Source organism: Phascolarctos cinereus, unplaced genomic scaffold (genome assembly GCF_003287225.1).
Source record: "Phascolarctos cinereus isolate Bilbo 61053 unplaced genomic scaffold, phaCin_HiC Scaffold_726;HRSCAF=1367, whole genome shotgun sequence".
Taxonomy (NCBI): Eukaryota; Metazoa; Chordata; class Mammalia; order Diprotodontia; family Phascolarctidae; genus Phascolarctos; species Phascolarctos cinereus.
Genome location: NW_027556098.1, coordinates 419649099 through 419665844, shown reverse-complemented (window position 1 = coordinate 419665844; position 16746 = coordinate 419649099). Strand labels below are relative to the sequence as shown.

The window sequence follows — 16746 nt, the reverse complement described above, 5'->3', positions numbered from 1 at the left end:
CCCTCCTCTCCCCTCCCCCTCCCTCCTCCTCCCTCCTCCTTCCCCGCAGCCAGCCGCCTTGTGCAAAGATGGCTGCACGGTGAGCGAGGAGGAGGAGGAGGAGGCGGCGGCGGCGGCGGCGGCGCCGGACGAGCGGCAGAGAGCGCCCGCAGCGGCCCCGCGCAGCGCAGCGCCCAGTCCCCCGCGGCCGCCCAGCCGGCCCCGACCCGCGGGGCGCCCCCCGCAGCGCGCCGAGCCTCGGGGAGCCCTAGTCCCCCGCCTCCCCTCCCCCGCCTCCCCTCCCCCTTCCCTGCCTCCTCCTCCTCCTCCTCCTCCTCCTCCTCCTCCTCCTCCTCCCCCGCCTCCCTCTCCCCTCCCGGCCCCGTAGGCGCGGGCCCCGCGGCGGCAGAGGCAGAGAGAGGCCCCGGCCCCGGGCCCGGGCCCCCGGTGGCGGCTGCAAGCGCGCTGCGCCCCCTCCCCGTCCCCTCTCCCCCTCCCCTCTCCCCACCCCCATCCCGGCCCGCCCGCCCGCCCCCACCGCGGCCCCTTCATGGACAGGAACTACCCGAGCGCCGGCTTCGGGGACCCGCTCGGCGCCGGGGCGGGATGGAGCTACGAGAGATCAGCGAAAGCTAGGTAAGGAGGCCGGGGCCGCCTAGGGCCCGGGGCCCGGGACTCGGGGCAGGGCACGACGGGGCGGGCCGGCGCGGCCTGGACGGAGCGGGCTGAGCTGGGCAGGGGAGGGGAGGAGTCGGGGCCGGGCCGCGGCGGCGGGGTGCGGAGAGGAGGGGCGCCTGGAGTCCTGTGGCTGCCCCCCCAACACCCTCCCCCGTCCGAGGCCTGGCTGCTGCCTGTGCAGCAACTCCACCTCCTCCCCTTCCTCCCCCCTCTGTCCCCCCCACCTCGGGGCCCGTTGGAATGCAAGAAAATGCAAAAAAAGGGGGGCAAAGGCCTCCCCCCCTCCTTCAGTGAAAGAGAGAGAGGGAGTGCCGACCCCAAAGTCTGCCTGGGCCCCTTCCCGCTCCCCCGCCCCAGTCCTATTGTTCGTCCCGCTGTTCGAGGCACCCCTCACCCCATCCCCAGCGGGTGGGACAGGGCAACTCCGCCCCCCCTTGAGGACCAGGAAGGGGTGAGCGCAGAGTGGGCAGGCAGGTCTCTGGACACCCCCCCCCTTCTTCCCTTGAGTAACTCCTCCATGCCCTCAGCTGAAGGGCCTGGACAATGGGGGGGGGATCAGACACCCCCTCTCCCCCAACACCTACGTATTCACACATTGGCAGGTTGGGCTTTAGGGTTTGCAGGCTCCAGTACCTGGGACCATGTTTACTCGTGGTATCCTAGCTGGTATTTACATGTGTGAGGATCCTTGCTCTGTGTTTACATGCGTGCCTGCTCTGCCCCTTTGCATACCTCCTCCTCAATATTCTTACCTGGTCTGTCTTCCTGTCTGCCTGGCCCAGGCACCACTTTCAGTGTTTTCTCCCAGCTGCTTTCTCTGTGTTTAGGAATTTGTGATCTGTCTGGGATTTTTCCCAATGAGGGGAGGCTCATGGTGGCCTATGGGGGCCACATGTTACTATCTCCACGTTTCTCTGGGCTGGAGGGCTTTGTGTCTATCTGCTGGATTCGTTGACCCTTACCTGGGGCTTGAGCTCTGTGTGTGGGTTTCACATTCAGTCCCTGGTTCCTTGAGCTGCTGATGGTGTCTCAAAGGGTCTGACTGTGACCACTCTTTGAATGGGGTTGGTCCCTTGGCCCATTCCCACTTCAGGTCTGAGTATTAAAGAGTGGGTGTGTTTGATGATGGTTACCAGTTTTTTTTTTCACCCATGTATGGGACCAAGTTTTGTCTGAGGTAGCAGTGCTATGTATGAGTGTGTAAGCTTCTCTTTGGAACACACGTGTCCCTGGGCAGCTCGCATGCATGTTTACTCAGAGCTTGGCCTGTCTGGGCCACCTGTGTGGTACCCCTTGGGTCTCACTTCCTTGGGTCTTCTGTGACCCTGGGACCAGTGAGGTGCCTGTAGCTTATAGGGAGCCAGCCTAGGAGGGTCTTTTTCTGTAGTTCCAGGGCCCAAGGTCTGGGTTGGGAGGGGATCTTGGTGGTCCCGTGATTCCTACCTCTGTGTGACAGTGGGTCCATTCCATTGTGTATCCAGAGGATAGGGACCCCAGGCCCTCCCCTCTGTTGTAGTCCTGCTGTTTACCAACCTGGAAATTTCTCAACCCCAGAGAGAGAAGCCCCAGTAGATACCCTTGGCCCTAAGGGGGTGGAATCAGGCTGGCCTGGTCTCTAATGCCTAGGATAACCTTCATGCCTCTTTCCCCCCTCCCCAGCTTGGTATATGGCGGCTCCAGGACTTCCCACCCGGAGACAGACATCTTACACCGCCAGGCTTATGCAGCCCCTCACCCGCTTCAGGGGTATGCCACCAATCACCACCCTGCAGGTAGGACTATGGGACCCAGATCCTGTGGAGTGGGAGCTCCTTGTGCTGGGCTCCTTGGCTGTGCTCCCCTCCCCACAGCCCAGCCTCCACTGCCTGCACTTCCTTGGCCTCTTCCCCCTAGCCTGCTATATTGGGCTCAGCCTCAGCCTGAGAGTCAGTCCCGGCTTTGACACTCTGTGTGACCTGGGACAAATCCTTACCTGTTCTGGGCTCCATTTCCTTCCTTTGCAAAGTGAGCTCCCCAAGATCTCTCTGACCTCCAGAATCTGATTGTGCACGCCTCCCTTACTGGCCGGATCTGCCCTCCCTGTAGTGCATTCTCACTGGTTTTTCTCATCAGAAAGTCAGTCTAAAGCTCCCTCCTTCAGGTTCCTTTCTTCCTTATCCAGCCTCCTTCCTGCCTCTCTCCCTGCTCCTTGGCCACGCCCCCTGCATCCTGGCCACGCCTCCTATTGCCTGGGGGCTGGTTCCCCTTCCTTCGGTGGTAGGGGCCAGGTTGGGCTGTCCTCACTTCATGGCCCTTCTGGTCCCAGGCTTCACCCTCCTGCCTGTGCCTCCCCAGGTCTCTCTGGCTTGTTTGACACGGGCCTCCACCATGCTGGTTCAGCTGGCCCAGATGCCTCAGTCATGAATCTGATCTCTGCCCTGGAGTCCCGGGCCCCCCAGCCAGGCCCGTCTGCTTCCTCTCTCCTGTCCCAGTTCCGAAGTCCATCCTGGCAGACAGGTAGCCTAGCCCAGCGTGGAAGGGGTGGTAGCTTGATGGGGAAGCTCGGGGTCCAGGGTGTGCCCGGCTTCCTGTCTAACCCTTGGCCCCTCTCCCCAGCCATGCACACACCTGGCCCCACGGAGCTGTTCATCTCGGGGGCCTTGCCCGGCTCGGGGACGTTCCCATCCTCCTCCGCTCTGTCTGCCTATCAGCACCCAGCTTCATTTGGGGGTCGCCCCTTCCCGGTGCCATCATCTCTAAGCCTCCAGGACCCACCCTTCAGCCCACCAGCCAATGGGCTTCTCTCACCACATGATGTCTTGCACCTGAAGCCTTCCCAGGCCCCGACCGTGCCCTCTTCACTGGGCTTCGAGAGGCTGGCAGGGGGTGGCGTCCTGGGGCCTGCCAGCCTGGGGCCTGCTCAGACTCCTCCCTACCGCCCAGGACCTCCTGAGCCTCCCCCTCCTCCCCGCCATCTCCCTGCTCAGTTTAACCTGCTGGCCTCCTCTTCTTCAGAGCAGTCTTCTCCCCAGCTGTACAACTTCTCTGGGGCTGCCCCACCGGGGCCCCCACCCGAGCGGGCCTTGCCCAGGCAAGACAGCGTCATCAAGCACTACCAGAGGCCGGCCAGTGCCCAGCCCCCCCCCCCCCCCCACCCCCCCAACGGCCCACTCCCTACAGCACTACCTGAGCTGTGGCGGCAGCTACCCGCCCCCAGCCATGGGTCACCGGGCCAGCCTGGCCTGTAGTCCTCTAGGGGGGGAGCCTTCCCCTGGAGCTGGAGAGGCAGCCAAGGGGGGGCAGGGGGCTGGCACAGGGAGTACGGGGGCTGGGGGCCGGGCAGCAGGCCCAGAAGCTGGGCCAGGGCCAGGGGGGCAGGGGGCTGGTGCGGCAGGGGGAGGCTACCGCCCCATCATTCAGTCACCTGGTTACAAGACAGCCAAGGGGGGTTATGGGACGGGGACGGGAACGGCACGGCCCCCCCCCTCCCGCTCCACAGCCACACCTAAGTGCCAGAGCCTGGGGGCTGGGGGCTATGCTGCTGGGACCGGGAAGCCCAGTGGAGCTGGCAGTGGGGGGGGCCAAGCTTACTCCCCAGGCCAGCCCCAGGGCCTCCTGGGTCCCCAGGCCTACAGCCAGGGTTTTGGTGCCAGCCAGGCCCAGGACCTGAGTAAGGGGCCTGGTTATACAGCAGGGCCTCCCCAGGCTCAGCCTGGTGGGCCCCCCCAGCAGCCTCCTCCCAGCCTGACCACCTGCCAAAGCTACTCCCCCGACCAGCTCCAGAGCCTTCCTTATGGGGTGCAGAGTGAAGGCTATCCTGGCCCTGCCCCCCACTCCCAGGGCCTGCCCACGGCTAGCCCCTCTCTCAGTTACAGCACTGGCCACTCTCCAGCCCTCTCAGGCCACGGTGGGGCCTGGGGCCACACACCGGCCTCCTTAGGTGGCGGTGGGGGTGGGGAAGCTAGTCCCTCCCACATCATCCGGCCGTTGCAGTCACCACCAGCCACGGGAGGAGGGCGGCCCCCGGGGGTGGCCAGCCCTGGTGCCCCTGGAAAGTACCTGAGTTCAGTGTTGGCCTCTCCGACCTTCCTGGGCCCCCCCGGTGGGGGTGCTGGCTACCCGGGGACAGGGGGAGCTGGGGGCTATAAGGGCAAAGGAGATGGGGGAGAGCTGCTGGGGGGACCGGGGAGTGGGGGCGCAGGGCAGCGCACCGAGGACGAGGACTTTCTCATCCAGCACTTGCTGCAGGCCCCCAGCCCGCCCCGGGGCTCAGGCCCTGAAGGCCTAGTGGGAGAGTGTGAAGAGCAGAGGGGCAGCGAGGGGCCTGGTGGCGGGGGCGGCCCTAAGGCTGCCGCTGCAGCCTACGACCTGGCCAAGGAGGAGCAGCAGCGCTATCACCTGCAGAGCGTGATCCGGACGAGCGCCAGCCTGGACGAGGGGGCTGCGCTCGAGCTGGGCCTGGGGCGGCTGAAGGACAAGAAGAAGTCTGCCAGCAGCGAGCGGGGTGGGGGCACCCCCGAGGCCCTGGCCACCTCGGTCGTCCACTACGGGGCAGGGGCCAAGGACCTGGGGGCTTACCTGCAGAAGACGCCTCCGCCACCTGCCCCAGCCCCGCCGCCGCCACCCTCCCACCACAACCTGCTCTTGGAGGGAGCCCCTGAACTTCCTCTTGTCCTGCCCCCACCTCCGCCTCCACCTCCACCCCAGCTCCTGCCTTCAGTGCTGAGCCATGCGCCCAGCCCCCCGGCTCCCCCCTCCGCTCCTCCGCCCCGCAAAGTGGGTGTGCACCTCCTAGAGCCGCCACCTCGGGACACCGGACCTCTCCAACTGGAGGCCCACCTGCGGGGGCCGCCTGGCCTTGAAGCATCCCCCAGCCCCCGGCTGCGTGCGGATGAGGGCCTGGAGGCCCCCGGAGCCATGCAGGACCTGCTGGGCGCCTTGGAGCCCCTGCCCGCGCCCCCTGCCGAGGCGGGCGGCCCTCAGCCTGGGGAGGCCAAGGACCCGGCAGGAGCCTACCGCAGCCCCAGCCCGCAGGGGCCCAAGGCGCCACGCTTCGTGCCCTTGACGTCCATCTGCTTCCCGGACTCGCTGCTGCAGGACGAGGAGCGCAGCTTTTTCCCCACCATGGAGGAGATGTTTGGTGGTGGAAGCGGCGATGATTACCCCAAGGCAGGGCCCCCGGAGGATGAGGCCGATCCCAAGGGCAGTGGCAGTGGCAGCGGAGCCGCCCCCCCGGGGCCTCCAGCCTATGATCCCTATGGCCCCTACTGCCCTGGCGGACCAGCGAGTGGGGGGCCCGAGCCACCCGGACTGGGCTTGGACCCTGGCAAGACCCCTGTTGAGCTGCCGTCCACAGTTAACACAGAGCCCCTGGGCCTGATCCAGGCCGGGCAGCACCAGCCTCCCCCACCTCCGCCGCCCCCCCCACCCCCACCCCCTGAGCCCAAGGGCGGCCTTACCTCACCCATCTTCTGCTCATCCAAGCCCAAGAAGCTGCTGAAGACCTCGTCTTTCCACCTGCTGCGGCGGCGGGACCCTCCCTTCCAGACCCCCAAGAAGCTGTATGCGCAGGAGTACGAGTTTGAGGCTGATGAGGACAAGGCCGACGTGCCTGCTGACATCCGTCTCAACTCCCGTCGCCTCCCCGACCTGCTGCCAGACCTTGTGTCCAGCTGCCGTTCACGCCCGGCCCTTTCACCCCTGGGGGATATTGACTTCTGTCCGCCAGCCCCTGGCCCTACCGGGCCCCGGCGCCGGGGAAGGAAGCCCACTAAAGCCAAACGTGACGGCCCGCCTCGGCCCCGGGGACGGCCCCGCATCCGGCCCCTGGCCGAACCTCCTCCTGGGCCCCAGCTGGGTCCCCATGCTCCCGGAGCCCAGGCAGATGGAGCCAGGAAGCCCCGGGGTCGGGGCCGAGGCCGGGGGAGGAAGGCGGATGAGCCCAGCACCGAGGGGCTGGAGCCCCTGAAGCCGCTCAAGGTGAAGGCCTCGGATGCCTCCCTTCCTGGGGAGTGTCTGGGGGGTAGCTGGGGGTGGCTAGGGAGATGGAATTTTGCAATAGCCCTACCATCTCTTCCAGATCAAATTGGCACTGCCCAAAGTGGGTGAGGGTGGCAGCCCTGTGGTAGGCGAGCCAGCATCTTCTGGCCCCATGGATGGCGGCCTGGACTCGAGCCAGACCCGGGAGAAGATCCAGGCGAAGATCAAGGAGGTGGAGGAGAAGCAGCCGGAGATGAAGTCGGGCTTCATGGCCTCTTTCCTGGACTTCCTCAAATCGGGCAAGAGACAGCAGCTGCCTTCGGGCTCGGGGCCGCCCCCCAGCCCTTCCAAGGCCGGGCCTGCCCGGACTTTGGGGCCACCCCCAGCTGTGGCCCCCCCACCCCCACCCCCACCGCCTGCCCCCACCTTTGGGCTCGGCGGGGCCCTGGAGGCCGCGGAGGGCGACGGCCTGGGCCTCGGCTGCCCCTCGCCCTGCAAGCGCCTGGACGAGGAGCTGAAGCGGAACCTGGAGACCCTGCCCTCCTTCTCCTCGGACGAGGAGGACTCGGTGGCCAAGAACCGCGACCTGCAGGCCAGCATCTCCTCTGCCATCTCAGCCCTGGATGATCCACCTGCCCCCAAAGACACCGGTCCGGCCGCCACCCCCGCCGCAGCCTCCAGCCCTGGTGAGGACCCTCATCAGGGAGCGTGGTGGCGGGTGGAGTGGGCCCAGAGGCTGGCCCTACCAGGGGTGAGGCTCCTGAGGGGAGGAGGGCCCGGAGCTGCAGCAGAGGGAGGTGTCCTAAGGGGCCTCTAAGGCCCTGAGCTGAGGGAACACAAGGGGCTTGGAGGCTACTCGACCCATCAGGAGCAGCTAGGATAGAGCGCTGGGCCTGGGTTGAGGAAGTCCTGAGTTCAAATGTGCCCTCAGCGGTGTGCCTCACCATGTGACTTGGCAAGTCACTTAACTGCTTGCCCAGGAGCTCAGGCTCCTGCCTCAATTTCCTCAGCTGTGAAACGGGGGTCATAATAGCACCTACTTCCCAGGGTCATTGTGAGGATGGAATGAGATCATATCTGTAAAGTGCTTAGCGCAGTGCCTGGCACTCATATAATAAATGTCTGTCTTCTTCCTTCCATCTAGGGGGGAGGAGAAAGGAGGGGTCATGGGGAAAGGCACAGCCTAGAGTCTGAAGAGTGTGCAGGCTTGCTTGGGGAGGGCCAGGGATGTGGGGCTGGGCCCTGGAGCTCCATGTTCTGAACAGGGCCACCGTCTGTCCTTGCTCCCTCAGAAGCCCCTGTCCTGGACGAGAAGCCGCCCCCGTCACCTGCTCCATCTTCTCCTCCCTCGCCCCCTTCCCCCCCCACCCCTGGTGCCCCCAGAGCCCTCCTCCCCACCCCCTCCACCACCACCGCCTCCGCCTCCTGCCATCCCTCCTGTGCCAATGCCACTGCCCCCTCCGCCAGAGGTGCCAGCCCTGGTTCCAGCCCCGGCCCCGTCCCCCGAGGAGCCAGAGCCCCCTGATGCTCGGCCCTTGCACTTAGCCAAGAAGCAGGAGACGGCGGCCGTGTGTGGTGAGACTGATGATGAAGCGGGGGAGAGTGGAGGTGAGGGCATCTTTCGTGAGAGGGACGAGTTTGTCATCCGGGCAGAGGACATCCCAGCCCTCAAGGTGAGTGGAGGAGGCTGTGGTGGGAGTGCCCTGCCTCAGGCCTCCCTGGTTACTGTAGTGACCTTGCCCAGCGTCGTTCCTGGCAGAACCTTAATTTCTTCTTATGAGATGGGGGTGAGGTATTGGATCGGCTGATCTCTGTGAGGCTTGCAGTCTTTTGTGTTTGAGGAGAAGCCGTGGGGGGCAGAAGGCTGAGCTCAGACTCTTCTTGGCCATGCCTCGTGGGCTTTTCAGCAAAGAATCCTGAGAATGGGTCCCTAGGATGGCTGGGCCCCACAGGAGGAAGGGAGAGGCTGGCTGCAGAGACCCAGCAGGGGTCCTCTGGTGTCCTGGCGGAGCAGATGGAGGCATGAGGCCTCACTGTTTGGGGTCAGAAGCTGGGTTGGGCTCCTGAGACAGGTATCAAGAGGAGGCTTGGATGAGGGCAGTGGCGGGGCTGCCAGCCCACTCATTTTAGTCAGAGAAAGGCTGAGGCCCACACTGGGGAAAGGACTTACCCTATGGTGTCCTGGGAGTGGAATGTGGCCCCAGAGCCTCTGACTCGAGACTCCGCCTTTGGCCTCTACATGGTGGCTTTGGCCTCTGCCTCTAGGGTTGGCAAGCTGGACTGGGGTACTTGTAAAGTGCCTAGCACAGCAGAGGGCCCATAGTAGGCCCTTAATCAGTGCAGGAGCCCAGGGTCCTCCAAAGAAAGGTTGGGTTCGAAGGGGATCTGAAGGTAGAGTCCAGAGGCCTCTGCCACGCCTGGAGTGCCATTGGGCCACCTGAGGGGCCCATCTCTGCCTGTCAGTTCTGAGGAGGATTGATCCCATCACGTCCTGAGCAGCCGAGAGTGGGGCAGGTGTCGTGAGGGCCCTGGGCTTCAGAACCTGAACTTGGGGGAGCTTGTCTGAAGCCAGGGAAGGAACTTGAAGGTGAGGGAGGAAGCCCCGAGTGCTGCCCGGCTGGAGAGGGGGCCACGCTGACACTGGGCCCTCCTCCTTGCAGCTGGCCCTGCAGACGGGCCGGGAGCCGCCCCCCATCTGGAGGGTTCAGAAGGCCCTTCTCCAGAAGTTCACCCCAGAGATCAAGGACGGACAGAGGCAGTTCTGCGCTACTAGCAATGTAAACCTGGTTGGGAGCATGCTGAACTTGGGGCACGTGGCCATCGGCTTGCTAGAGACAGGCAGGAGGGGGATGTGCAAAGGTGTGGGGCCCTGAGCCAGCTTGGGAGAGGCCCCAGCGGAGATCACGTGGAGGGAGCCCTAACTCTTCCTTCTATTCTCCGCCCCCCACTTTACCAGTACTTGGGTTATTTTGGGGATGCCAAGAACCGATACCAGCGTCTCTACGTGAAGTTTCTGGAGAATGTGAATAAGAAGGATTACGTGAGAGTCTGTGCGCGAAAGCCTTGGCATCGGCCCCCAGTCCCTGTCAGGTACTTGTGGGTAGGGCTGTGGAGGAAGGATTTGAATAGAGGGTGTTGGGAAAGAGGGTCCCTGGAAGAAGTGGGCAAAGGGTCTTGGGGTGTAGTTGAAAGATAGAAAGGAATCTGATTTTTGCCTCATCTTTCTTCTTGCTCAGGCGTCCAGGACAGCCAAAGGCTAGTCCAGCATCATCTGTGACAGTGGCCCCAGGGGGTGGGGTGTCCCTTCCCAAGCCCCCAGCTCCCCCTTCAAAGCCAGAGCCCCCCGAGAGGCCCCCTGAGAAGCCCCTGGAAAAGTCCCCTGAAAAGGTCCCAGAGAAGTCCCCTGAGAAGTCCCCGGAGCCGGCCCCAGAGAAACCATCTCCTCCAGCCCGCCCTCCTGACAAGGAGCGGGCCCTTCGGTCGGAGCGGGCCACTCGAGGGGAGCGGGGGCCCCGCCCTGGCCCCCCTGCAGTGGAGACAGCCCCAGCCAGGCCTCCACGCCCTCCAAAGGCCCGTCCAGCCAAGGTGAAGGCTGAGCCTCCCCCGAAGAAGAGGAAGAAGTGGCTGAAGGAGGCGAGTGAACGTTCGGCAGCGACCAGAGGCAGCTCCTCCGAGTCTGAGTCTTCCCCCGGGCCCCCCAGTGAGGATGGTGAGGGCCAGGCCGAGGTCCCTGAGCAAGGGGCCTGCCTTGGCACGGCTGGCGTGGCTGTGGGGGTGGGTGGCCTGGAGATCAGTAAAGCGCGTGCTTGGGGGTGGGGGCCTCGAGGTCGGTTGAGATTAGAGAGCAGAGCGCAGCTAGGTGGAGAGGAGGGGGCGGCCTGGTAGAAGGAGCTGTCCTTCCTTCCTTCCTGACAGAGCGGGCGGCCTCTGGGAGGCTTCTGAAGACTCGGGCCATGAGAGAGATGTACCGCAGCTATGTGGAGATGCTGGTGAGCACAGCCCTGGACCCTGACATGATCCAGGCCTTGGAGGACACCCACGGTGAGTGGACAGGGTCTCACCATTGGGGCTGTAGGCATGGGGCTTGCTACTGGCCCCAGGGGCCCAGGGCCAGCACACTTAGGGTCTTGAGATCTGTCTCTCCTCAGATGAGCTGTACCTGCCCCCGATGAGAAAGATTGATGGAATCCTCAATGAGCACAAGAAAAAAGTTCTCAAGCGCCTTTCCCTGAGCCCAGCCCTGCAGGTGCCTGAAGGGGTGGGGGTGGGGCCAGGGGCCTGGTATTGGTGACGCAGGCTGCCCTCAGGTCATGGGTCAGGGCCAGGGGCCAGGCCCAGGGGCCTGGTATTAGTGGCATAGGGTGCTGTCTGCCCGGGTCAGGGGTCCAGTGTTGGTGGCCCAGGCTGCCCTCTGACATAGCTCTTTTTCTCCCAGGATGCCCTGCACACCTTCCCCCAGCTGCAGGTAGAGCGTGGCAGTGGTGGGACTGGGGGAGCAGAGGGTGCCCCTGGGACAGGCTCTGGTGCCGTGCGGCTTCGGCCTGCGGGGGACCCATACAACCGGAAGACCCTGAGCAAACTGAAGAGAACTGTGGCCCGAGCGCAGGTACCTCCACTGGAGCCCAAGGTGGGAGGGGTCGAAGGCAGCCCAGGCTGGGCCTGCTTTGGTGCTCAGGCTTCCTCTGCCTTTTTCCCTGTCCTAGGAGTTCAAGGTGGAGCTGGACAAGTCAAGCTTCTACACGCTCTATCATGCTCTCCACCACTACAAATACCACACCTTCCTCCGCTGCAGGGACCAGGTAGCACTCCAGCCCTTCCTCTTCCCAGACCACTTGGGAGACCATCTCCCTGCCCCAGCTCCCCAGGGCCGTCTCCCCATCTCCATCCCTCTGGTAGCCCCATGGGTCCTGGCTGTGTGGCCTGCCCCAGCTCCCCGGGGCCGTCTCCCCATCTCCATCCCTCTGGTAGCCCCATGGGTCCTGGCTGTGTGGCCTGCCCCAGCTCCCCGGGGCCGTCTCCCCATCTCCATCCCTCTGGTAGCCCCGTGGGTCCTGGCTGTGTGGCCTGCCCCAGCTCCTCGGGGCCGTCTCCCCATCTCCATCCCTCTGGTAACCCTGTGCGTCCTGGCTGTGTGGCCTGCCCCACTACCAGGGTCCTCCAGCTGTTTGTCTGCTCTCCCCCATCTCCAGACGCTGGCCATCGAGGGAGGTGCTGATGACCTGGGGCAGGAAGAGGTGGTGCAGCAGTGCATGAGAAATCAGCCCTGGCTGGAACAGCTTTTTGATTCCTTCAGTGACCTCTTGGCTCAGGCCCAGGCCCAGGCCCAAGGCCGCTGCGTGTGACCCTGGGGGCCCACGAGTGTCCGATGTCAGGGTCACTGACTTGCCCTGCTGGGTTGTAGCCCCTCCCTGCCCCCTACCCCCTTTCACTGTACAGAGAAATTATTTATATATATATGTATAAATGTCTATTTAGTACCCTCCCTCCTTTGCCCTCCCCTCCTCTGCCCTCCCTCCATGTACATAATGTATAGGAGAAGTCTATGTATGGGTGGGGGGTCCAGGGAGCGCTCTCACTTCCAACCAAGACCTTTTCTTTAAGGGCCGTCCCCTGGCAGTGGGAGGCTGTGGTGGGTGGGGCAGGGGATCTCAGCTTGTTAATTATTTTTAATCTTATTTATTGTACATACCTTTGGGGAGGGGGAAGAGAAGGGGTCTTCACTCCGACCCCCCTCCTTTTCTACGTACAGCGCTTTGGGTCTGGTCCCTGGCCCAGCCCCAGCCCGCCTCGCTCCAGTTTCTGAGTGTTGTCTGAATGTGGTTCCATTTTTTATCAGTCTGTCCACCCCCCTCCCCCTCCCCAACCCCTTCCTCTATCCTGTTGTCTCTCACTCTGTCTTTCTCTTGGGGTTCTAAACAATTCACCTTGTATACACTGTGTACACAGAACCAGCCAGGCTCCGGAACAGCAACCACTTTATTTGCATGGGCTGGCCCTTGTGTGCCTCTGTCCTGCGCTGCGGTGGTGGGTGGAGGGTGGAGGGGACAATGCAGTTTCTAGAAACCCCTGGATGGGGGGGGGGTGCGTTTCCTATGATCCTATAAAAATGGGAGCTATCCTGATGCTGCTGAAGTAGGGAATGAGCTCCCCATCACTGGAGACCTCCAAAGGAATATGGGTGACCACTTGTTGGGGTTAGCTTTGGAGCCCCTGCCAAGCCTGAGGAGGCCACAGGCTCCTTCCTGCCCCCAGGAAGGAATGAAGTGCACAGGAGGGGGTAGGGGAGTTTGGAAGGGGGCAGGAGTTGTGGCCTGGACCTCCCTCCCTAGTGGGGCTAGAAGTGCCCAGCTACCCTCGGAGTAGGGGCAGACTCAGGGGCAGCAGTTGCCTGGGTAGGGGTTGGGTGGGAGGGCCCTTCCCTGTGCAATTGGAAACAGGAAGCAGTGCCAGCTAGTCATCCACCCCAGGGATTCTTGGGCCTGTTCTAAGTTTGGTCTTGGGTCCCTACCCTAGGAACTGATTGACACTCAGTCTGGTGTTGGCAGTGAGGTTTATTGAGAGGGGTGGCAGAGTATATACAATTGTGATTCTGAGGGAGAAAGGGAAGGGTATGCGCTGTGAGGAAGGCACTGGGTGACCCCATCCGAGGGGCCTGGTTGGTGTAGTGTAACTGGACATGGAGGGGCAGTGTGGGGGGGAGTGCTTCAGGGATTCCCCTGCACTCCTCCCTCCCCGATAGTTGATCCATGCCATTGGACAGGAGAGGTAACAGGCCCCATAGGGGGAAGGGCCCTGGACAGCAAGGCGGGTACAGAGCCATCTCCTGAGGTGCTGCTCCAGTCCCCAGGACGCAGGGGTTAAAGGAGGAGGCAGGGGCAACCACTGCCCCCAGCCTTCTTCCTAGGAGGGGTTGGGGGGCTGGGGGGCAGCTCCTGCTCCTGGTACTTCCTGTGGAGGGAGATCCTTTTTAGGGGAAGCAAGGTGGGGACTCGGAGTGGGCAGGTAGACCACAACTGGAATGGTGTGCTACTGCGAGTCCTGCCGGGCATGGACTTGGATGGGATGGGACACTGAGGCTTGGAGAACCAGACATGGGAACCTATGCTGTTTGTTCACTAGGCTGGGGGCAGGGGGAGGTGCTGAGGCCAATTCTCACCGGACAGCTCGAACCAGCTGTTCAAAAGCTTCATCCACGTTGAGCCGGAGTTTGGCTGACGCTTCAAAGTAGGCTATGTGGCGGGAGGCACAGAAGGCTGAGGCCTCAGAGCGGGGCACCTGGGGCAGTGGGGAGGACAGGGGCCTGAGCAGCCGCCCCCTGAGATCTGCCCTGCCCTGCCCTGCTCCCCACAGCGTCTGACCTGTCTCTGGGTCTCCAGATCAGCCTTGTTGCCCACCAGCACGATGGGGAAATCATCTCTGTCCTTGACACGGAGGATCTGAGTATGCAGCTTGTCTACCTCGTTAAAGCTGAAGCAAGGAGGGAAGATTGGGGGGGGGCCCAGGAAGAAGAGCTGAAGTTGGGCCCACTGCCCACCGACAAGACCAGCTCAATCTTTCTTCTGCAGGTGCCAAGGCTAGCCCACGTGCCACACTCCCCTTTGGCGCCAAGGCTAGCCCTTAGTCCTCCCCTCCTTCAGGTTCCAAAGCTGGCCCCTTGCAAGTGCAAGTACCAAAGCTAGCCCGGATATTCCTCTCATGCACCCTTTAGGGGGTGGGGCAGCCAGGTAGCTCACCTCTGCCGGTCATTGATAGCGTATACCAGCAGGAAGCCATGGCCGGCTCTCATGTATTGCTCCCTCATGGCCCCAAACTCCTCTTGCCCGGCGGTGTCTAGGACTGGGGAGGGGCAAAAAGGGATTGGGGGGCCCTACGCCTTCCTTCCAGCTCCCCCGCCCCGCCAGCCGCCCCTCTTCCTCACCTCCCCCCTCCCCAGTAATCCTCCTCCCCCTCACTGTCCAGCCGGGCCGGGATCCCATCCACACTGCACAGCTTGGTGTAGGAGTCTTCGATGGTTGGGTCGTAGTCAGACACGAAGTATGACTGCCAGCGAGGGGATGGGAAGTCAGACCCAGGGCGGCTCCTACTCCGACCCCAGCATTTGCCCCTCTTGGGTTTGAAGCTCTCCCCATCTCGGCCTCTCAGGGCACGGGGCTCGCCCTCTCCCCCTCGACCCCCGACCGCTGGAGTCTGTCTCTCGCCCTCTCCCATGTACATCCCGTCTGACTCTTCCCCTCCCCGAGGCCTGGCTGGTCCGGTCCAGTCCCTCCCTCCTTAGCCTGGGATTCAGCCAGATCCCGCTGTCTGCGCTGCCCGGAAGGGGGGAGCCCTCCCGCCTCCAGCTCCCGCTCCGGTTCCCGCCCTTCCTGCCCGGACCGCCTCCCCTCCCCCCCCCCCGGCCAGGGCCAAGGCCAAGGCCAGGAACGGGACTCGGGGGTGGGGTGGGGATGCGGTAGCGGGGCCCGAGCTGGGGGATGGCAGGGTCGGGGCCAGACGGTAGCAGGGACCCACGGCAGGGAGAGAGTGGTTTGTGTGGCACGTGTGCAGGAGGCGAGCACAGCCCTAGGGGAGGGGCTCCGGGGGGCGGGGCTCCCGGGGGACCCAGAGCAGGGGCCGTGGTCGCCTTGGTGGTGCCCGGGGAGGCGCCCTCCACTACCTGGATGAACTGGATAGTGAGCGCGCTCTTGCCCACGCCGCCGCCTCCCACGACGACCAGCTTATGCGTCTCCCCGGCTGGGGCCGGGGCCGGGGCCGAGAGGGCCGCCCCTGGACGGCCCCGCCCGCGCCCCTGCCCAGCTCCCGCTCCAGCCGCTGCCGCCGCTGCCACCCCGCTCATGTCGCCGGCCGCTGCCGCCGCCGCCGCCTCGGGGCCCAGGGAGGTGCCCGGCCCGACCCGGCTGGGGCGGAGCCATGCTAATGATGACACGGGGGCGGAGCCATGCTAATGAGCCTTAGGAGGGCGCTCTGGGCTAAGCTTCTAAGGTTCCAGGTGGAACGTCCAGACCCTGGGGGGGCGGGGCGACGCTATCGTGGTCCGCCAATGGGAGACAGAATGCTCCGGGCTATGTTAATGAGCTCGTGGAATTTCCTGGCCTGGGCGGAGCTCAGCTAAAGGGGGTCCTCCATTAGTCAGGGTTGGGGCGGTGTCCTGCCCGTGGAGGCGGGGATATGCAAATGCAAAGTTTCCTCTGGGCCAAGCTGAGAGGCACAGGGAATTGACTGGGGCCCGGGGGCGGGGCTTTTGCTAATATAGTCGGGGCTTCGCCCTGATTGGGTCCCAGGAGGCGGGTTTATGCGAATAAGGGGGCGGACTCTTGCTCTCGGCTGGGTCGTGAAGTCATCGCATTCCAAACTCATGAGCCCGGAGGCCAGGAGGAAGGGGCGCCGGGGTCCCTGTCCAAATATTTCAATCGTTCCCTACCTCCCTTATCTTACTGGATCTTACAGGAGGAAACGGAGGCCCAGAGAGGGAGGGCGAGCGGTTCGCCTGGCGTCGCCCCCTCAGTCCCATCAAATGATGTCATATTTGTAAAACGCTTAGTAAATACTTGTTCCCTTCATCCCTCCCTTCCCCCCTCCCATCTTTTATCAAGTCTAGATCTTCTAGAATGGGGCTCCAGGCTCCCCGGAGAAAGGATGAGAGCCAAGGTTGAGTGAGGCGATGTACTTTGGTTCTGCTGCTCTCAGCCTCGACTGACTACAACTCCCGAAGGCCTTTGCCGCAGGCCTTTTCCTTCCGGCCGCGCGCAGAGCAATGTGGGGTCGGATTGGAGGCGGGGGGAGGCGCGCTCGACATTGCCAGCCCCACCTACTTTCCTCCCTTCCTCCCTCCCTAGCTTGGCTCGGCCTTGCCCCGCTTCCGCGCGACAGGGAACTACGCCTCCCGGCGGGACCCGCGTGCCACCGCGCTGCTCACCGGGAAGCGCAGTTCCCTAGCCGGCAGCCGTGGGCGGGCGGCGCTTCTGCCGGACTGCATCTCCCGGCGTGCCCCGAGGCGGCGCGCGCCCGGCCCCGCCCCACCCCGCCTTGCCCCGCCCGCGCCGGGGCCCTGAGCCGCAGCCGGAGGAGCCAGCGAGAGGAGATCGAGACGAGAGGAGAGAGAGGAGGCCGCGGAGCCAGGAGGAGGAGGAGGCG

General features: G+C 64.0%; 2 protein-coding genes across 2 annotated transcripts; one reads left to right on the top strand and one right to left on the bottom strand.

The window, feature by feature from the left end:
• The first annotated feature begins 325 nt into the window (after positions 1 to 325).
• PRR12 (proline rich 12) lies at positions 326 to 12600 on the top strand. Its single transcript, XM_078145976.1, is given in 16 exon segments — positions 326 to 615; positions 2317 to 2429; positions 2992 to 3153; positions 3253 to 3772; positions 3774 to 6615; positions 6716 to 7301; positions 7908 to 7975; positions 7977 to 8288; positions 9276 to 9392; positions 9572 to 9705; positions 9852 to 10324; positions 10531 to 10656; positions 10764 to 10861; positions 11051 to 11221; positions 11319 to 11414; positions 11805 to 12600. Coding segments are annotated over 16 exon segments (6057 nt in total). The 5' UTR covers positions 326 to 529; the 3' UTR covers positions 11958 to 12600.
• Positions 12601 to 13148: 548 nt separating this feature from the next.
• RRAS (RAS related) lies at positions 13149 to 15539 on the bottom strand. Its single transcript, XM_021003650.1, is given in 7 exon segments — positions 13149 to 13563; positions 13772 to 13890; positions 13974 to 14082; positions 14349 to 14451; positions 14568 to 14655; positions 15269 to 15461; positions 15463 to 15539. Coding segments are annotated over 7 exon segments (765 nt in total). The 5' UTR covers positions 15525 to 15539; the 3' UTR covers positions 13149 to 13472.
• Between the last annotated feature and the right edge of the window lie 1207 nt (positions 15540 to 16746).